General features: G+C 38.0%; 2 protein-coding genes across 2 annotated transcripts in view; one reads left to right on the top strand and one right to left on the bottom strand.

Annotated features, from left to right (window-relative positions):
- LOC108103336 overlaps positions 1 to 17647 on the top strand; it is a 146021-nt gene that overhangs the window by 101458 nt on the left and 26916 nt on the right. The window contains exon 4 of the mRNA XM_041818412.1: positions 11186 to 11609. Within this exon, the coding sequence (XP_041674346.1) occupies positions 11423 to 11609 (187 nt within the window). The 5' untranslated portion in view covers positions 11186 to 11422. The remainder of the gene's footprint in view (positions 1 to 11185; positions 11610 to 17647) is intronic.
- Positions 15028 to 15931, bottom strand: LOC108103330 (activating signal cointegrator 1 complex subunit 2 homolog). Its single transcript, XM_017208766.1, has 2 exons — positions 15799 to 15931; positions 15028 to 15734 (listed from the first exon to the last, which is right to left on the bottom strand). Exons 1-2 carry the CDS (start codon positions 15875 to 15877, stop codon positions 15028 to 15030), a joined length of 786 nt encoding a protein of 261 aa, XP_017064255.1. The 5' UTR covers positions 15878 to 15931.

Consider the following 17647-nt stretch of genomic DNA (forward strand, 5'->3'; position numbering starts at 1 on the left):
AATTTTATTATTATGGTATACCATTTTGTTGTTGTTGTATACAGTTGCCGTTTTGACCTCTGAAAAACATGCGATAATTAAAACAATTGACCTATTCATTGGCATTCAAAAGGCCACTCTCGTAGAACTTGTGTCGAGCACATCGATTTAATTAAATCTATGAAAACCCGAATAAGTGGATTTAACAAAATAAAAATATTGAAAATCCAGGAAATGCCAATGCCTGAATTAATCAAAGTTGCCTTATTCGCCAAACAAATTGTTATTAATTCGCTCAGCCATAATTAAAAGTGGTTTCTAGGTGCGTGTGCGTGTCTGCGCTCCTATCAGGAGAATAACTTAAGTGTGTAAATGAGTTGCGTTTTCAGCGATTGCAATTCAATTTGGTGTGGCATAAAAAGCGCCTCAAGACGACGGAGATTGCATAACCCTTTAATCGCTCACCGGAAACGGAAGGCGGGCTGTGTGTGTGTGTGTGTGTGAGTGAGTGTGCTTGCCTTACACTTAACCCATGACAGCCACGGCGGCATACAAATGCAATTAAGATCTATTATACGCTTTCCTGCATTCGCAACGTAAATCGTTAGAGTGCTAAAGCGTCAGGAAAATCAAATAAAATTCCCTTCACACGCCATAACAAATTCCTTACTTTTACTCTAACACTATTGCCTTACATTTTGTAATTGTATTTTAATAAGAGTTGAATCCATACCTACGTACTAGCAACTTAATAGCACAGTTGTCCTGATTCAGAGCCCAAGATATTAGTATTTCGACCCTGATAAAGGCAAAAATTGTCAAAATGTGGAATGTCATACCTGAAAATAATGTTGAAAATTTCTGTTAAAAATCGGTTTCCTAATTTTTCAACCCTTGAATCAGAGCTCGCACCAAAAAATAAGAACAATAATGATAAAAGCAAGTATAGGGGATCAATGTTTTGGTTGTTAGCTGCAAAAAACAGTCATTGCTTTAGCCATGCGGCTGGTTTTGACAAAGTTAGAGCTAAGAAACTGCAAGAAATCCGGGCTCTCTGCTGTCAACCGACGTATACGTGATTTTGGGCACAAAAATATCAGTTTTTTGGCCATAGCACAGCCAAAAATGGTCCAAATACAGAATGTAATACCTCGTAGGGCTCGTAATTTGATTGTTATGATTCCCAATGGGTTTGCATTCAAATCTGGGAAACTTCATTTTTTGCCCATTTTTGAAAATTTTGATGATGGTACCCCTTATCAAAAATGCAAAATTTTGCCGAAAATGAATTTCTCAAAATCGCTAAACGAGTGATAGGGGTGGTTAGTTTCGGTCGTAAGCAGCACAAAACAGTCGTTCTTATGGTTGTACGGCTTGTTTTGGCCGAGCTAGAGCTAAAAACCGAAAAGAAAAGAAAGAAATTTCAGTTAAAAATCGGTTTCCAGATTTTTCAGCCCTTAAAACAGAGCTCGCAGCGATAAACCAGAACAATAACGCAAAAACTAAGTATAGGGGTGTTAAGCATAGCTACAGCGGCTGTCAAAAGACGTAGCATACCTTTGGGCGCAAAAAAAAAAAAAACAGTTTTTAGCCATAGCATAGCCAAAAATGGTCCAAATACAGAATTAATATTTCGTAAGCTCATAATTTGATTGCTATGATTCCCAATTGGTTTGCATTCAAATCTGGGAAACTTCAATTTTTCCCATTTTCGTTCTTTTTTGCTTTATGCCTGGTTTTGACGGAGTTAGAGCTTTGAAACAGCAACTAAATGTAGACCACCGCATTGCCAAAAAAAAAGGACTACCATATGTTATATTTATTTACACTGACCAGAGAACAGAATGCATTCTATGTTTCAGATTGCTATTATACAATGAAGTTCTACAAAGTTTTGTAATCCAATCTAGACTTCCCTGTCTGATTGGCAAATGAAAAATTTTTTGTTGTATTCGTAGCTGTTATAGAAATATCCATTTAGTAAATACAAGAAGTTTCCTCTACCATTGGGATAGTTTCTGGCAAAGTTCAAAAGTGGTGCTTCCTTTCGAGAGGCCAGTGATATGTACTCGCCCTTGGAATCCTCATCGTTGATTCCAATCCAATAGCCTTCATTTTTTACCAGCTTATTTGCTACGGCTCTTAACTCTTCCCGATTCGTAAAAGCAGCTAGATATCCACCTTTTCGTAGACAGCTAACGGCCGCCCCATTCCACGATCGTGTACTTTTCTTTTCAATATAAAAATATCTCGAACCAATGAGCTGGAAATTTTTTGGAATCGATTTTTTGTTTGTTTCAAAGATTGGAACTTGTGGAGAATTTTTCAGAGATTTGATTTCTGAACGCATATCCTCGAAATCTTTTATCGTGGGAATGGTTTCCAAGGATTCGCGGATAAGTTTCTCATGGAGTTCCAGCCGTTCTAGGAAACCGAAATATTGCGAATCCAATTTGATTTCCATGGTCAATTTGTGGTCCTCTATGTTGTCAATCTTGTTTTTGAGTTCCGGAATGTAATTGAGCAATGGATTGAAAGTGGATAAGCAGCACTGATCACATTGGTTAAAATCCGACGAATTAGCAAGTGATCGATGCGACTCGAGAGCAATGAAGTAGAAGCACAATAAATAAATTTCCAACCGCATTCTGAAGATCTCTGACCACTCGAAGTAAACTCAGAAAGTCAACTGAAATGAATTCAATTTTGAAAAAAGTCTTGAAAACGCTGATAAAAAGTTGAACTTATGATTATTGAACACAGTTACTCATATGCATATTTTCTAATCATAACTTTATTGTTTCTCATAAAATTATCAAGACTAAGGTCGAGGTCAAGAATATAGCGCTTTATATTTTTATATTCTTCGGAAATATACAATTCTGTGCAACATTTTGAATGAGAACTGATAAATGAAATATCACAAATAACAATAATGCATATATATGTATTTGTTTATTAAGTTTTAAATCTTGGTTATGTTAATTATATATTTTTGCTGAATATATAAAACTTAATTCAGGACAGGATTGACTGGCAGAGTGGTTCGTGGCTCAGGATACGGCATCTGGTTCACTGTGTGGGCCAAAGTAACGACCATCATTTGTTGCAAAATGATGTATAATTTAATACCCGCAAAGCCAACTCCCCGATGGTGAACTCCCACTCCGGGGTGACCTCCAAAACAAGCCAGTGCCCGAGTCGAAGTCAACAGTGTACTTCACTTCACTTGGCTCCCATTTCATCTTCTCGTCGTCTTCTACTCTCCCTCATCCATATCCTCATCCTCATCTCCCATCCCTATATAAATATATATATGTATATATATATATATATATATATCTATACATATGGCCTCACCCACATCCGGGACCCGGCCACGGACCACTAACGCGTCCCCAATGGGCAGCCAACAAAAACCGAGCACATGTGTATATAAAAAATACAACCCCACGAATCGTGGAGTGGGAAAAGAAACTCTGAGTACTCGTGCATTTAGTGGCCACACTGAGAGAAAACCGAAATCACCTTGAGCCAATTTTTACACATATATATATATATATATCCTCTTAGTTTTAAAGCTTTAGAAAGTCTCTGAGACGTTCATATTTTCTATGCTTAGAATAATACCACATAAAACCGCAAAATTTCTCCTAGTGCTGGCCGGCGTTGCTTTTTTTTGGTGTTCGCCTGTCGCCGGAGGACCCAAAAGCTATAGCCCGGGCCTGTACAGATGTGGATATGTTGCGGGGGAGACGGGTGTCTATAGGTATCGGGGCTATAGGGGCCACGCCCGGCGGTTGTTTAACTCGAGTGCTGCACATAATTCATGTGTCCACTTGCAATTTTTCGTTTGCTGCGACATTGTTATGCTGGCCATGTTGTAAAAACGCCAAAAACAAAAGAGAGCCATTCGCCAAAAATAAAAAAAAAAAAATAAAAAAGGAAAACAAGGAAACACCCTCCCACCAAACAAAAAAAAAGAAAAATGTGAGGAAAAAAGAAAGCCAACATCCAGCATCCAAAGAGACGTGTGCGAGCGACTTTATATGCCATTATTAGTGTGTTAGAGACACACACACTTCCCTTTTTTTTTTTTTTTTTTTTTTTGGCTGGGCGGTGGTTGAGTGGGTGGTTCAGTGGGTGACTGGCTGACTGCGCGTGCGAGTCTCGCACACAAAATAGATTACTCAGTGTCGCGGCACTCTATCACGGCACCAGATCAACTGTAGGTGAAAGAGGGGTGAAAAGGGGGTGAAGCTAGGGTGAAAAGGGAGCGACTGGCGTAGGTGTCGCATGGACAATGCTGCCTTGATGTGAATGCTAAGTAAATCAATTATTTTCCAGTGGCCAGCAGATCGCAGCAAATCCAATCAGCTGAAAGTCAGTTTGTAGTTGAATTCATTTATTTATAAATTAATAAAAAAAAATATATATACAAAATGAGGATATATATAATAATTTGCAAATATAAATATATTTCAAATTAAGTTTCAACGGAATTTTGGGTCACAAAAAATAAACGGTGATCGAATGAAGTGACAGCTTAGGTCAGTTTAAGCCATCAATTCCCAGCGAATGCCAGTTGGCCATCAAACATTCAAGTGACAGTAAAGTGCATTTTCACACATGTCATCCGTTGGCCAAAAAAGCACCCCACTTTCCCTTGCCGTTAAACCATGTTGACCACCCTTAGCCGCATAATTTATGGCCCGACATTTATGGCTTTATGGCCTGCGTTTGTCACAAGAGCTTCGCCGAACTCTCCGTTCAGTTTTTAAACCAATTTTTCTCAACTCTTTGCTAATAGAGGAAATAGCCAAAAAGAAAAGGAGGAAACAGCACTGATTAGGCCTCCAGGATCATTAGTAACTGCTGCAGTGCGTCCTTCCTCCGCTTATCTTTCACTTTGCTGGCAATTATCTAGTCAATCAATTGATAAATGGAACTTTTACTCAGTCCTGTCCCCAATGACTGACTGAGCGAGTCTTGGTGTAAACTTGAGGGAAAGAAAGGAAAAGAAAAGGAAAACGAAAGGTCGACTAAAAAAATTCTAAGGAAAATCTTTAGGAATTGGCAAGGCAACTACATGTTACCCCGTGTTTTTTATATAATTGTTAATCTGTTTTGTTAAAGCTTAAAAGATTATTGTCTATGTTAAATTAGTTTATAGAGAATATTTGTTATTAAATTTTCTACTAAATAGGTTATAGATAAATAGCTTACAAACTAATATTAAAGGCTTTACTCAAGGCATTTCAAAATCCTAATCTAGCCAAAAATACCCTATGAAAAACGAAAGAAAAAAAAGGAGTCCCAGTTGGGGGAGTCGACTCGTCACTTGACAACGACATTAGGCGACACCCTTCAATGCCTTTGAAGAGGGTCTTCACCCTTTTTAAGTGCCAAATTATCTCAGATTCCTTAGCTGTTGCATCGTTCGCCTGATTAATTGCCGCGATATACGAATCTCTATATAAATTTATAAATATATATATATATATATACAGTGCACAGATTTTGCAAATTAATGTTGACATGCACAATAAATTTTGCAGCATTTGATATCGAGCATTAGCATTAAATGTGATGTCACTCGATGGCTGTCAAACGTATGCGAAAATTGAAAATTGAAAATCCCTCCCCATCGTTTCCTGTCCGTCTGTCAGGCCCTTTCGCCTGTCATTCCCTACCGAGAGCTCATCGAACTGGAAAATTATTTGGTCATTATGTCAATTTAGTGAAAGCGAATTGGACGGACGGTCAGCATTGAAATCGCCAAACCGAAAACGGAACTCCGCCCATGGAAAATAACATCGAAAAACATGGCAAAACAATGCAAAATCCACTCGACTCCACTACGTATGTATATAAATAAATGGCGACCGACCGCTAGTGTATTATAAAATTAATTAAATCCACAGTTTCGATTGCACTTGTTTTTGTTTTGCGTACTCCATCGCACATTTTCCCAGCTAAAGAAATTGCTAAATTTCATTGTCATTATAGGTAAAACAAATCAACTTTAGCTTTCAAATTGCTCATCACCATAACGAAATAGTATTTTCCATATTATTTTATGATGATTATTAAAGCTGATTATTCTGATTGACTGGAAATCACCAATTGTAAATAATCTTTTCTATGCACAAAAGTTTTTTGAAGTTTGGTTATTTAAAAAAGTAAACCTTAATAGGGGTACATTTGTATAATTTATATAAATGAGAACAACTTGTATAGTTAATTATGACTAACTCATCCGTGTGCAGCACTTAGTTAATCTCTTTTGCGCAGACTTACAGTTCGAATTGTGCTTGAATTATGTATAATTAAATTTCAACATTAATCACATTTCAAGGTAGAAATCAACAGCTGCTGTCACGGCAAAAGGATTTTCCAGCTTGCATCCGTTGGGTGTAACATTGCAGAAATATAAAACAGCGGAACACCAACAGCAATGTTGCCAAGGGTGGGTGGATGAAGTACGAGTCTGGGTAGTGGGCGGTGGTCAGATTTTTAAAAGCTGTGTGCCGTGCAATTGCAGAGAAGCGATTCCATCCTTTATTTAGCCAATAATACGAAAAATTTCAAAATGATATCTGAAAGTATATAATCTTTTCTTTTGTATTTGTAAGCTATTCAAAAATGGTTAAACCCCCTTTTCTAACGACTAATGCTATTGAAAATCTTTAATTGAATTTAACTTCATAGAAACATATTACCATTACCCATTTATCGCTTTCTTGCAATGAGAACCCCCCTTCTTTGAGGTTACGCTACCCAATGACAATTTCCAAACGTCACTTTGCACTAATTAATTTATCGATTTCGCATCGAATGACGAACGCAGCAGGAAAGCAGGAAAGAATCTGACGAATCGGGTGGTATCGGTTGAAAAGGGGAATCGGGTAAGCGGCAATCGGGCCGACAGAAGTCATAAAAGTAAATATGTCTGGGCATATGTTAAAATATGTTTACTGTTTCAATTTCGCTGTGTGCACAAGCACATAAAGCAAATATCAATTACAGTTCTCTTTGTTTCGTCTTTTGCTGCCTTTTATTTCCCTGGCGTTTTTTTTTCCCTGTATTTTCACATTTTTTCACTTTATTTTTGTTGTTCTTCGGTCTGCCCACCCTCCAAGGCATTCCAGCCAATTTATGGCCATGACATAGGCCTGGCATATCGATTGTATCGTTCATCGGGATATCGAAACTGTGGGGCATTTAATTGAATTTTTTCCTTGAAAAGATAAGAAAAGGGATTAAAATATTTCTTAGCAAATGCAAAACATGAATAAAATATATATTTTAATAGAATATTTTTTTTGCAAAATAAACTCAGGAAAACTCAGCTTTATATGAAAAACAAATAATATTTATTTTATACCAATATGAAAGCCAAATATTATTTTATACGAAATTAAATTAAAAAGACGATTTGCCAAATATTAAATGGGACACGAAATGAAAATAAAGAGCATTTTGTAATTCATAATTTGCGTTGAACATAAATCCGAATTTGTTTTTGCTCCGGCTGGATGGCTGGTCGGCTGGCCATTATTTGTTAAATTAATTAAAATTCAATAATAAAAATGTTGAATGCAAACTCTTTGGATTAAAGCTGCCAAAAAGGGGCGAAAGGGGTGGTTAAATGGGTCAATTTGGGGGGCGTGGCGGATCGGAATGCAAAATTGCAAAGTGGAAAATGGAAAATGTTTATTGGCATAAATAAATAATTGCTCACAAATGGTGCGCAATGGCAATTTGTTTACAAATATGATTAATAAACATTTATTAAGCGCTGTCTAAGCGAAGTCAAGCAATAATTGCATTAACATAAATGCGAATGTATACAGAATATATACATATATATATATATATATATATATAGATATATTTATGCTCGTATTCCTGCTGCCTCTGAATATTTGTTGATTAATTTTTTTCGATCACTTGATTTGTGGCTAATTATTGGTAATTCGAAAATGGTATCGAATATCTTTTGTTTTGATAGTGATTTGCATTTATTTGCAGTTTCTCTAGGTAGGTAAACATAATATTGAATAGATTTATGAATTAGTTAACTGACTTGAAGGTGTAAATTATAATTAATAATAAGTTCACGAAAATGATGTTCAGTGTTTGTCCATCAAAAATGTGCGACACCACTTAATCAAAAATTCAAATAGCCCAAAAGATTTGAGCAAAACGTAATTGGAAATTTATTTTGGACCGCCTCTGTTTTTGGGGGCATGGTCAACGACTAGTGTGCGGATGCGTGTTTTCGTTGCTTGTGTGCATTTGGCAAATAAACTGTAATTGTAAATAAACATAAATTTTAAAATTATTACCAATACGCTACGCTTTATTTGCAACTTATTTATATGCATGTTTCTTTTTTTTTTTTTTTGGTTTATTTGGGACGGGGGACGGACTGGGAGAGAGTAGGAACAGATACAACGCGGCATAATGGATACCGACACGCGATATAAATATTATTCGCTTTCAATATTTTTTATGCCCTCTGCAAACAGTGCGGACTAAGGTCGGGCATATTCGAATCTGTGGGCATTTGGCAATCGAAAATGTCAAATATAAAGTGAAAAAGTATTTAGAAAAGCTGTTAGATAAGGTGTTAGAATATAAGTCAGATTTTTTGTATTGTTTTTAATAATAATTAAGTAATCTCAAAAGTTACTTCTTTCTCTTCTTAACAGGTTTACTATATCAATTTAACTTAATTTTTCACTTGGTTTTAGATAATCACTTATGAACTTGATGTCCTTTCCTCACTCTCTGATTTATGTCTCCTTTAGCGCATGTATGATTCGAAATTATCTGATGAAATTTGCGTTTCTTCTACGCCATCCACTTGCTTTTATTATTTGCTGTCAACGTTGCCCGGTGCCACGCCCGTCGCCCCCAACGGTTGTCTGGCATTCGGTGTTTTTTTTTCTTTCGATTTTTTATTTATTTACGTTCGTTTTTTTTTTTTTGCCTGCCTTTGCCACTTTTGCGGATATCATAAATTGGTTCGGCGCGCGACATTTCCCATGTGGAAAATTGAAATGTGTTTTTTTTTTCCTGCCGAGTTGGCCTAGAAGTCCTGGCCACACCCACCGCCCAACAGGCGCAGGATGACGGACGGACTCAAGATGGCAGCAGCGGGAAAACTCGCGAGTCTCCGGAGAGGCGTCGCTTAAGAACTTGTTGATATTCGAAGTGCCCTTAAATTGTTTGACTTTTATAGGAAAATTACTAAAGAATTTCTATTATATATTAGCTATCAAAAGCTTTTAGTAATTATAATCTAAATTCATTTATAAATTTGCCTCATAAAATCATCATTAATTGTTTTTAAAAATGATTTAAGTAGAAAAGCTAGCTTTTCTTTTTCAGTGAACAGAAAACACGACCGAATGAGCCGGCTAAATGTTGGCTGGAAATTGGAGGAACATGAAGAGCCCAGAGGAAGTGGCAGCCCCAATTGTCTCCTCCCGATGTGCCACGCCTCCGTGTCCTTTTTACACCGTACCTAACTCCCCCCTTAATGGGCCCCTTAACACCCTTCCCTCCGCTGCCTACGCTTTTCGCGCATTTTCTCACACGCTCTAATTAGTTAAGCGAAGCGTGGAGGCATGGTCATGGGCGGGCATGGAAATGGGGGGAGGACAGGGGGTGGAAAAAAGGTGGTGTGGTTGCAGCTTACCAGCGGTTGCATCTTTTGTTAGAACGCGAACGCTTTTTCCGTTGCCAGAGCAACGAAAGCCCCCAAAGGTGGGCGGGCAAAGGGTTAAGGCAAAGTTAACCCCTTGATAGCACTTAATTTGAAGTTATTTCATAGTTTGTTTGATTTAGCGGGGAAAAGTTTTTATTCCAATTTTAGAAACCAAGTCTAAGGTAATCGTTTATATAGATTTCAAAGTATTTTTCATCATAAATACGTATAAGCTTGCTATAATTTGCAATTTAAATTATGAAAACAACTTTTAAAATTTTGAAATATCTAAAAACTGGAGTTCTTTATGGATAACGTTATATAATCTTCTACAACAATATAGGGTTAAGCGAAAAGCGGGGCTCAAAAGGAGGGCTGGCAGTAAACATTTTATGCGATCTTCTTTTTATTTTCACAATAATCGCAACAGCAAAAGAGGAAAGAACAGCACTCGATTGTACCGAAAGGTTTTGGCAAGGGAGGGAGGTACAGTAAAACCTGGGGTAGAGATAAAGTATCCGGCAATATGCAACTACATGCCAAAAACTATGGCTGCAGAGGCGGCAGCAGTCCATCTGGAAAAGCCGGAAAATCCCAACCTCCTTCTCCCCTATTAACCCACCCCTGCAGCGGTAATTAAATTGCAGCTGGCTTTCATTGTTGGCGCCTTTTGAGAGTCGAGTGCACAGATGCCTAAAAGCACGTCCCTTGTTTTTTTTTTGGTCCCCAAAAACTTAACAGCCCCCTTTATTATCAGTTTTCAGACACTCGCAGAAGTGGTCCAAAAATGGGCGGCCTTGCTCATTAAATTCAGCCAAACAGAAAATTACAAATAAAATATGGAAACTCTGTGAAATAAAGTTTACTTTGTAGAAGATGAAAATGAAATAAAAATTAACTATTTAAAGAAGGTTTCTTAAGCATACTTTGAACGTGGTTTTAAGTTTTCAAATAATATATATTTTAAAATTTTGTATACCGAGATCTTTTTTAGCCAACGTATCAACATTTTAAAGCTCTTGTTTTGGGGGCTAGAAATTTCTAAGTGGAGACTTGCATGGCGAGTGCATTTAGCATTTCAGCTTGCCTAGATGTTTATTTAAGCGAAGCTTGAGTTTCCCACCGTTTACATGGAAATTATTGTCCGTCCATTTATTTGTCCGATTGTGGTAGATTTTCCGGACGGATGTCAGTCAGTCGGTGGTTGGTCTATTTGCCTCTTTACTCCCTGAATTAGTTGAGCGCATCAGTCAGCTCGATTGCTTTTGCCCGGCAAAGAGGTTCTGTGCCAGATTTTCAATGCATCATCAGCACTATAATTATCGGCATTAGTTGGTTGCAGAACAGTGGTTCTTTCTTTTGCAAATAATACTTAAATATAAAGCGAAAAAAACTAAATTGTGAAATAAAAACAAATATCATATATAGGAAGCGTAGTAAATAATGTAGTAAAATATATTGACAAGTTTATTTCTTTTATAATTTTAGTGTTTAATTACCATAAAATGGACACAGTCCACTATGCTGTTGAGCTATGAACAATGGGCATGGCAACAAAAGCGTGTGCTTTGGCCAACATTTGACCAGATTTAGACAATACAATGCTGCAGATTGCAGACACTGGACTCGGGACATCAGACCGAGGACCAAGGACTAAGGACTTTGGACTCAAAGCTCAGAACTCAGAATACTTGGAGCTTAAGGAGTGCTCCTCCGATCTGGAAAATGCATTTGGGAGGCAATGGGTCCACCGCAGCTACTTACAATGGCCGCAAGCTGTCGACAGGCAGCTCACCCTGCAGGCTGCTCCTCGTCCTGCTTCTAAATGCAGATGCAGATGCAGTTGGATTTACGGATACAAATGTAACTGCGGCCCAAGATACAATGGAATGCCTGGCCTACCTACCTACAAGTAAGTTTATCGGGGTTTGGGTTTCCCAACTAGTGTTAAGCATTTTAATTGCTGGCATTAATTTAGACATAGAGCATTTATTCACCCAGCCAATGCCAGCCAATTTCAAAATTTCCCTACCTCCCACCATTCACATAATCAAAAGTGCCTTGGCAAAATAAATAAATGCATTCGAACTGCTTTTAGCCTTAGTGAAAGACGAAATATGCACACTTAGATGGCTGCTCTCTGCAATTGCCATTTAATTAAACCTCTTTGCCAATGATTTTTGTAAATTTGGAATAATTTGTGGCCATGCTTAGCCAAGCTGAATCGTTTGTTATAATGCATTTTGCCCATAGTTCAGGAGATTATAAGTTCAATTCAAGGCGCATTTACCCGAGGGGATTTGTCTAAGAACTTACATAATTTCATGATTAATTGTTAAGCTGGTTTTAAACAATATTCGATCTTTAATTTCTAAATAAGTGAAAAGAAGGCTGTTTTACATATTTAATTTAATTTCACATTTCACTATTTAAATCCTTGATAAAAAGTGAAAAAAAAAAGAAACGTTGACAAGCCAATTCAGGTTGCAAAATGTTTCATTTTCGGCCTAGTTAAATTAATTTGCTATGCGAAATTTTGGTCCGCCTATTTCTGCGGCTACTATACTGCAGCTGCTACTGCAGTTGCTGCTGAAGTTGCTGATGCTGCGGGCAGTAAAACTGCAGCAGTCATCATATTAAAATGCAATTATACAATTGCTTTTGTATTGCCGCCACCTGGCACCAAACCCTTTGCAATTTGCCCATTTTTGTCGCACTCGTGCATAATTTATACCGATGTGTATGTACCTGGTGTGGGTGTGCGATTGGGCATTTCGTAAATTCATAACGAGATGCATCAAAATTTAAATTGTCATCCATCCACAGTGGGTCCCTTTGAAATGTGAACTTCCACTTGGATGTTTAAATTAATATTTAAGCTTAGATCTTCAATACGTTCCCATATTTTAACGAAGAGCCACTGTAAAAGTCAGTCTTTGCTTGCAGATGCCGCTAGGTGGCGGCAGACACCCAAAAAACTGTCGGCCGAAAAGTAGGCAATGGATTTTGGCCAACGAGCAAAAGAGTTAGAAAAAGGCAAAGCGGGAGAATGGAGAAAGGCGGCAGAGACTGCACTGAAGATGGCGGCAAACGAGGCGGGGTAAATCAGGGAAAGTGCAGTGAAGTTGTCGGCACAAAGGCGCTGGGTCAAGGAGGCGGGGCAGGCCGGGATTTTCCCGGTGTTAGGACCAACTTTAGCACTTGGCCCGCCCCTTTATCCTTGGCTTCCTCTGGTCTTTTTTTTTTTTTGGCATTTTAAGCGTGCAAATGTTAAGTTGGTATTTCCCTACAACCCCTCCTCCCCCCGCACTTTTTGCCTTTTTATAGAGAAAACTTGGAGTTGGCGTCGTCGCCGCCCTTTTGTGCCAACTTGACAAACTAAAAATGAAAAAAGTTTCCCCGAGCGGCGCCTTTTTCAATATCCTTTTCCCCACAAAAAAAAAAAAATAGGGGGGACGGGGCTGGGCAGGGCGGTATGGGGTCGAAGGTGAAGTAACATGTAAGAAGGCAGCCATGACGACGACTCGACGTATTGATTTTGATTTTGGGCCGCCACTCGAGACCTTCCCGCCGACATCCGACATCCGACATCCGAAAACTGAAATCTGAAAATCGTGGGCATCGCAGTCGAAGGGAAAATACCCAGGCCCAGGATGATTTTGTGCCGGGAATCCGTAGGATTTGCCGCATTAATTGGCAATTAGGTGACTATTTCCATACCAACATATCCACGTAGTCGAAAACGTATCACTTAGGTAGGCCAGCAATTAGAGTTTTTGGTAGTTCTTTAATCGTATTAATCACCTTCCAAGTTAAGAAGTCTTTTTGCATAAGATTTATTGATCACTTTAATAAGGTGTCAACTTAGCTTTGTTTGTTTTTGGGGTAAAAGAAATATTTTACACTTCATGTACTTTATCTTTTGATTTCGATCACATTTTAATAATAATTTTTATAGAATTATTTTACATCTCAGCTCAATAAAGTGTTTAACTTTAATCATTCATGGCAACCGGAGATGTTGTCTATTTTTAATGGAGTCGATCTAGTCTGACCCTTAGCCCGAGCCAATTAATCGGTGTAAACCGGTTCGCATTCCCCTCCAATCTCCACGATCTGTAGATAAATTTCAGAGAACCTGACAGCGCCAAAAGTTCAATTCCCCTGAAGACGGCTGCTGCTTCTCTGCGCTGTTTATGCGTAATTTGCCAATTTGCACAAATTTCGGGTATTGAAAAAATAAACAAAGACGACGAGAGAAAGCGGAGAAATGAACAAGGCACTGAGAAAAATTTTAGAGACTGATTTTTTTTATTGGCCTACGTTGTCGAATGAAAATACTCTTTTTTTTTTACTAATAACTGGCACTTTAACTTATAAAAACACTTTTCATTATTTCATTTCAAACTTTAAAAATCTTTAAGTTTACTTCTTATATATTTAAATCTCTATTTTCTTTTATAAATATTTTTTCTAGTAAGTGAAAACATTTTCCTTTGTGTGCGCGTCACAGTCCTTTGAGTCGGTTTTTGGGTCCGGTTCACGCTTTATTTTCATGGTTCATGGGCGGGCCAGATATCCTTGAACTTGCCACAGTCGGCGGCAGGATATCATGTTCCCATATTTCGTCTGGCCCCTGGTGCCCTTATTTCTTATTTTATTTATATATAAAATTGTGCGGCAAGTCGTTGACTTGGCCTAATCCAAACCTTTTTGCCCCAACGCTTATCAATTGTTCTTGAAAAACGGGGGGGACAAGGGTTTTCCAAGTTGAACCACCATTTCGTTTTACGTGCCACGCGAAAAGTTTTCAGGGTCAAACGTGTATATAAAATACTCGCACATTTATATATATATATATATGTATCTGTACGTGGACAAATACCTTTTGTTCTTGCCCAATTTGCCATAAAATATGGCAAAATGAAATTTAAAACCTCTTCAAGATATTCCATTATACGCCAGCTCTCCTTTGTTCGTCGTTTTTCACCTGAAGAGTTGAATGAAACTGTAGCTGAAATTTAATTGGAAGTAAAAGAGCTGGAATTTAATAAGCTTGAGAGTAATATGTGAACTAAGTGAGGCATTAAATCTTTTTTTTCACCTCGAAATTGAGAACTTAAATCAATTTATATATTTTTTTACTATTGACCCAAATAGAAAATCAAAGCAAAGGCTTCGTTGATTCACTTCGTATTTATTGGCCATTTTATTGCTGATAATTCTAGTTTATTATTTTCATGTTTGTTAAAGAATAAAATATATTCTCCACTTAAAAAAATATTAAAAAAAAAAAAATTCTTTATAAATAATTCGATCGATCTTTAGAGTTAGTTGGCTATTTGAAAGCGTCGCCAGATGCGCTGCAATCGAGAATCGGTGGCGGACTGACCAGTTTGTGGTTGGATTCGATCGTTGTGATAGGGTTCGATGAAGTTGACCGCGGATTCGGTGTTCCGTAGCTGGTTTGCCGCTGGCTTCTTGTTGACCTTCCTCTTCTGATGACGCTTCTTTTTCTGTGGATGCTTGTGGACTCGTCTATGTGTCTTCTTGACCAGGTTCTTCTTTCTATTGTTCAACTGTATGCCCTTCAGACGAAGTTTCGTTGACCATTGTGCTGACTTTTTCGGTTTTAGAGTCTCCAGTTCCAGGATGTCCTCCTCATCCTTGTCTTCTGGTAGATCCAGTCGATCCTGAAGACCCCGACCTGTCATGGTGGTGGTCACTGGAATTTCCTGTACCTCAATATTCTGTGCTTCCTTTTGATGGACATTTCCATTGAAGGATCGTGCCGTACTGTTGGTTGTGGGCGTGGTTGTTGTTGTCGTCGATGTCGTGGTGGTGGGCGATCCAGTGGGCGTGGTCGTTGTCGTTGTTGTCGAGGGCTGTGTGATCACAATCACATTGTCACTGGGCGGCTGCTGGAAGAGTCCACGCATCATCATAAACTTCTTCATCAGATCCCGACCAGAACCCACATCTTGTGGAGATGTACTGCCAGAAGCACTGCGTCCCTGCAGCTTTGGCAGGCGGTAAGCTGATGTATAGAAATTGCAACCATTAGTTTTATAAAATCTTGTCACGAGTGTATCTAAACTCACCACTTCTACGCGATTCGCAAGTGGCCAAAATGGCCAATAAGATGACAAGAAATGCAGATATGTTCTGGGAGATCTGCATGTCGTGGGGGTTCCTTGGACAATGTTTGGAAATGGATCGATGAGCTCCGTTCTTATAGCACCTAGCACACCCTAGTATAAGGTGCAATTAAAAATTTCACCCGCGTCAGAAAAAAAACGAGAAGCAAAAACCAAAGAGTGACACATCTTGCGTGATGCCTCGACGACGTGCAATTATTGGGCGTCTAAGAAGGGGAAGTCGATGTCGGGTCTTGATGGGGAAAGTATCTGTGGTATCCGGTGTCTCTGGATACGGCCAGACATGCCGAGATCTCTCCGACCACCGGGCAGTAAATCAAATCTAATAAACTCGACAATAAACATGCGTTCGCATAAATCTGCACTGGCCAAAGGGGAAAAACTCGAAGGCAAAGATATTCCGGGCTGTATAAATAAATAAACGAACTCATGTCCGCCCGCTCCAAAAAATACAACACAGTTCAAAATAATAGGGGTCGAAGGTGTGAAGTTAAGCTCGAGAAAGGTGGAAAAAAAGTGAAAAACTAAAACCTCTTTAAAATGATAAGCAGTGGGAGAATTTAGGATAATTTTCATCATAGGTTTTGAATTTGTTATAATTTAAATTACTAATCTATATATATTTCGAATATGAATAACTGAAAACTTTAAGGTCACCTTTTCTTAGAAAGAGTACTATTTTTACGATCTCGATGGTAGTAAATTTATTTGCCTGCACATATTTATATTACACGACCAGTATCTGTGGCATAATGTGGCATTCTGGGAGGATAGTGTCGAGTGCGTGAGCCGCACCACCAGGCAAATAACTTTGGCATAATTCACTTAAATCTTTTTGTTTTAATCTTGAAAAGTGTTTCCCACAAAACTCTCGCCAACACGCACACGAAGAGCTTTTCTGACAGGCAAAAGATACAGAATACAGAATACAGAATACAGAATACAGAATACAGAATACAGAATACAAAATACAGACTACGGAATAAGGAATACAGAATATGGAATACAGAATATAGAATACAAGATACAAGATACACAGATACTTGTCTACGTGAGTCGGTGGTATTTCCTTGGTCCTTAGCTTTAACACCCGTCTGCCAAAATGTTTTCCCGTAATCATCCAGAGTGTTGTGTCAATAGCTCGACGTTCCGTCCAACTTTGTATTTACTGTTATCGTTATTATTTCCACAGTAACACTTGTGGTCAAGTGGAAGTTTGAGTTGCAAAATCTACACAAAAGGTTCACTGAGCTCTTCTAATGCATATCTGTAATATTCTATTTTGCGGGGAATGTCAGTTGGCAGCAGAAAAAGACAATCTCCTCGTTATTATTTTTATTTACGTTAAAGTTTATGTCTTAGTACATCAAATTTCCTCAAGAAGTTGTTACTTTTTACAAAGCTCCCTTTAAATTTGATAAAACAACAAAAAAAAAATCACTTCAAAAGCGCCCTACGGTAAAGAAATAAATTGAAAAGATTAATTCATGTTCAAAGAAAAAAGGCTTAAAATAAGCAATTAAAATCCCTTGAATATATATTGGAAAATATGTGTCCTGTAAAATAATTGGAAAAGCTATTTTAATGCATTACTGCAGAATGTTGATGGGTGAATTAAAAATCTACGAATCAATCATAATTTGCAATCTGTTCTTTTTTTTTTATCTTCTTGTTTTGGTGCTTTTGTTTTTTTTCCCCTTGAATTGCTTAAATTCCATTTACATTGGCCGGGCCAATAAATTGAAATAATTTGAAATTGGTCCTTGGGTTTTTGTGTATTTTATATAACGAA

This window comes from Drosophila eugracilis, unplaced genomic scaffold (genome assembly GCF_018153835.1).
Source record: "Drosophila eugracilis isolate 14026-0451.02 unplaced genomic scaffold, ASM1815383v1 contig_2161, whole genome shotgun sequence".
Classification (NCBI taxonomy): Eukaryota; Metazoa; Arthropoda; class Insecta; order Diptera; family Drosophilidae; genus Drosophila; species Drosophila eugracilis.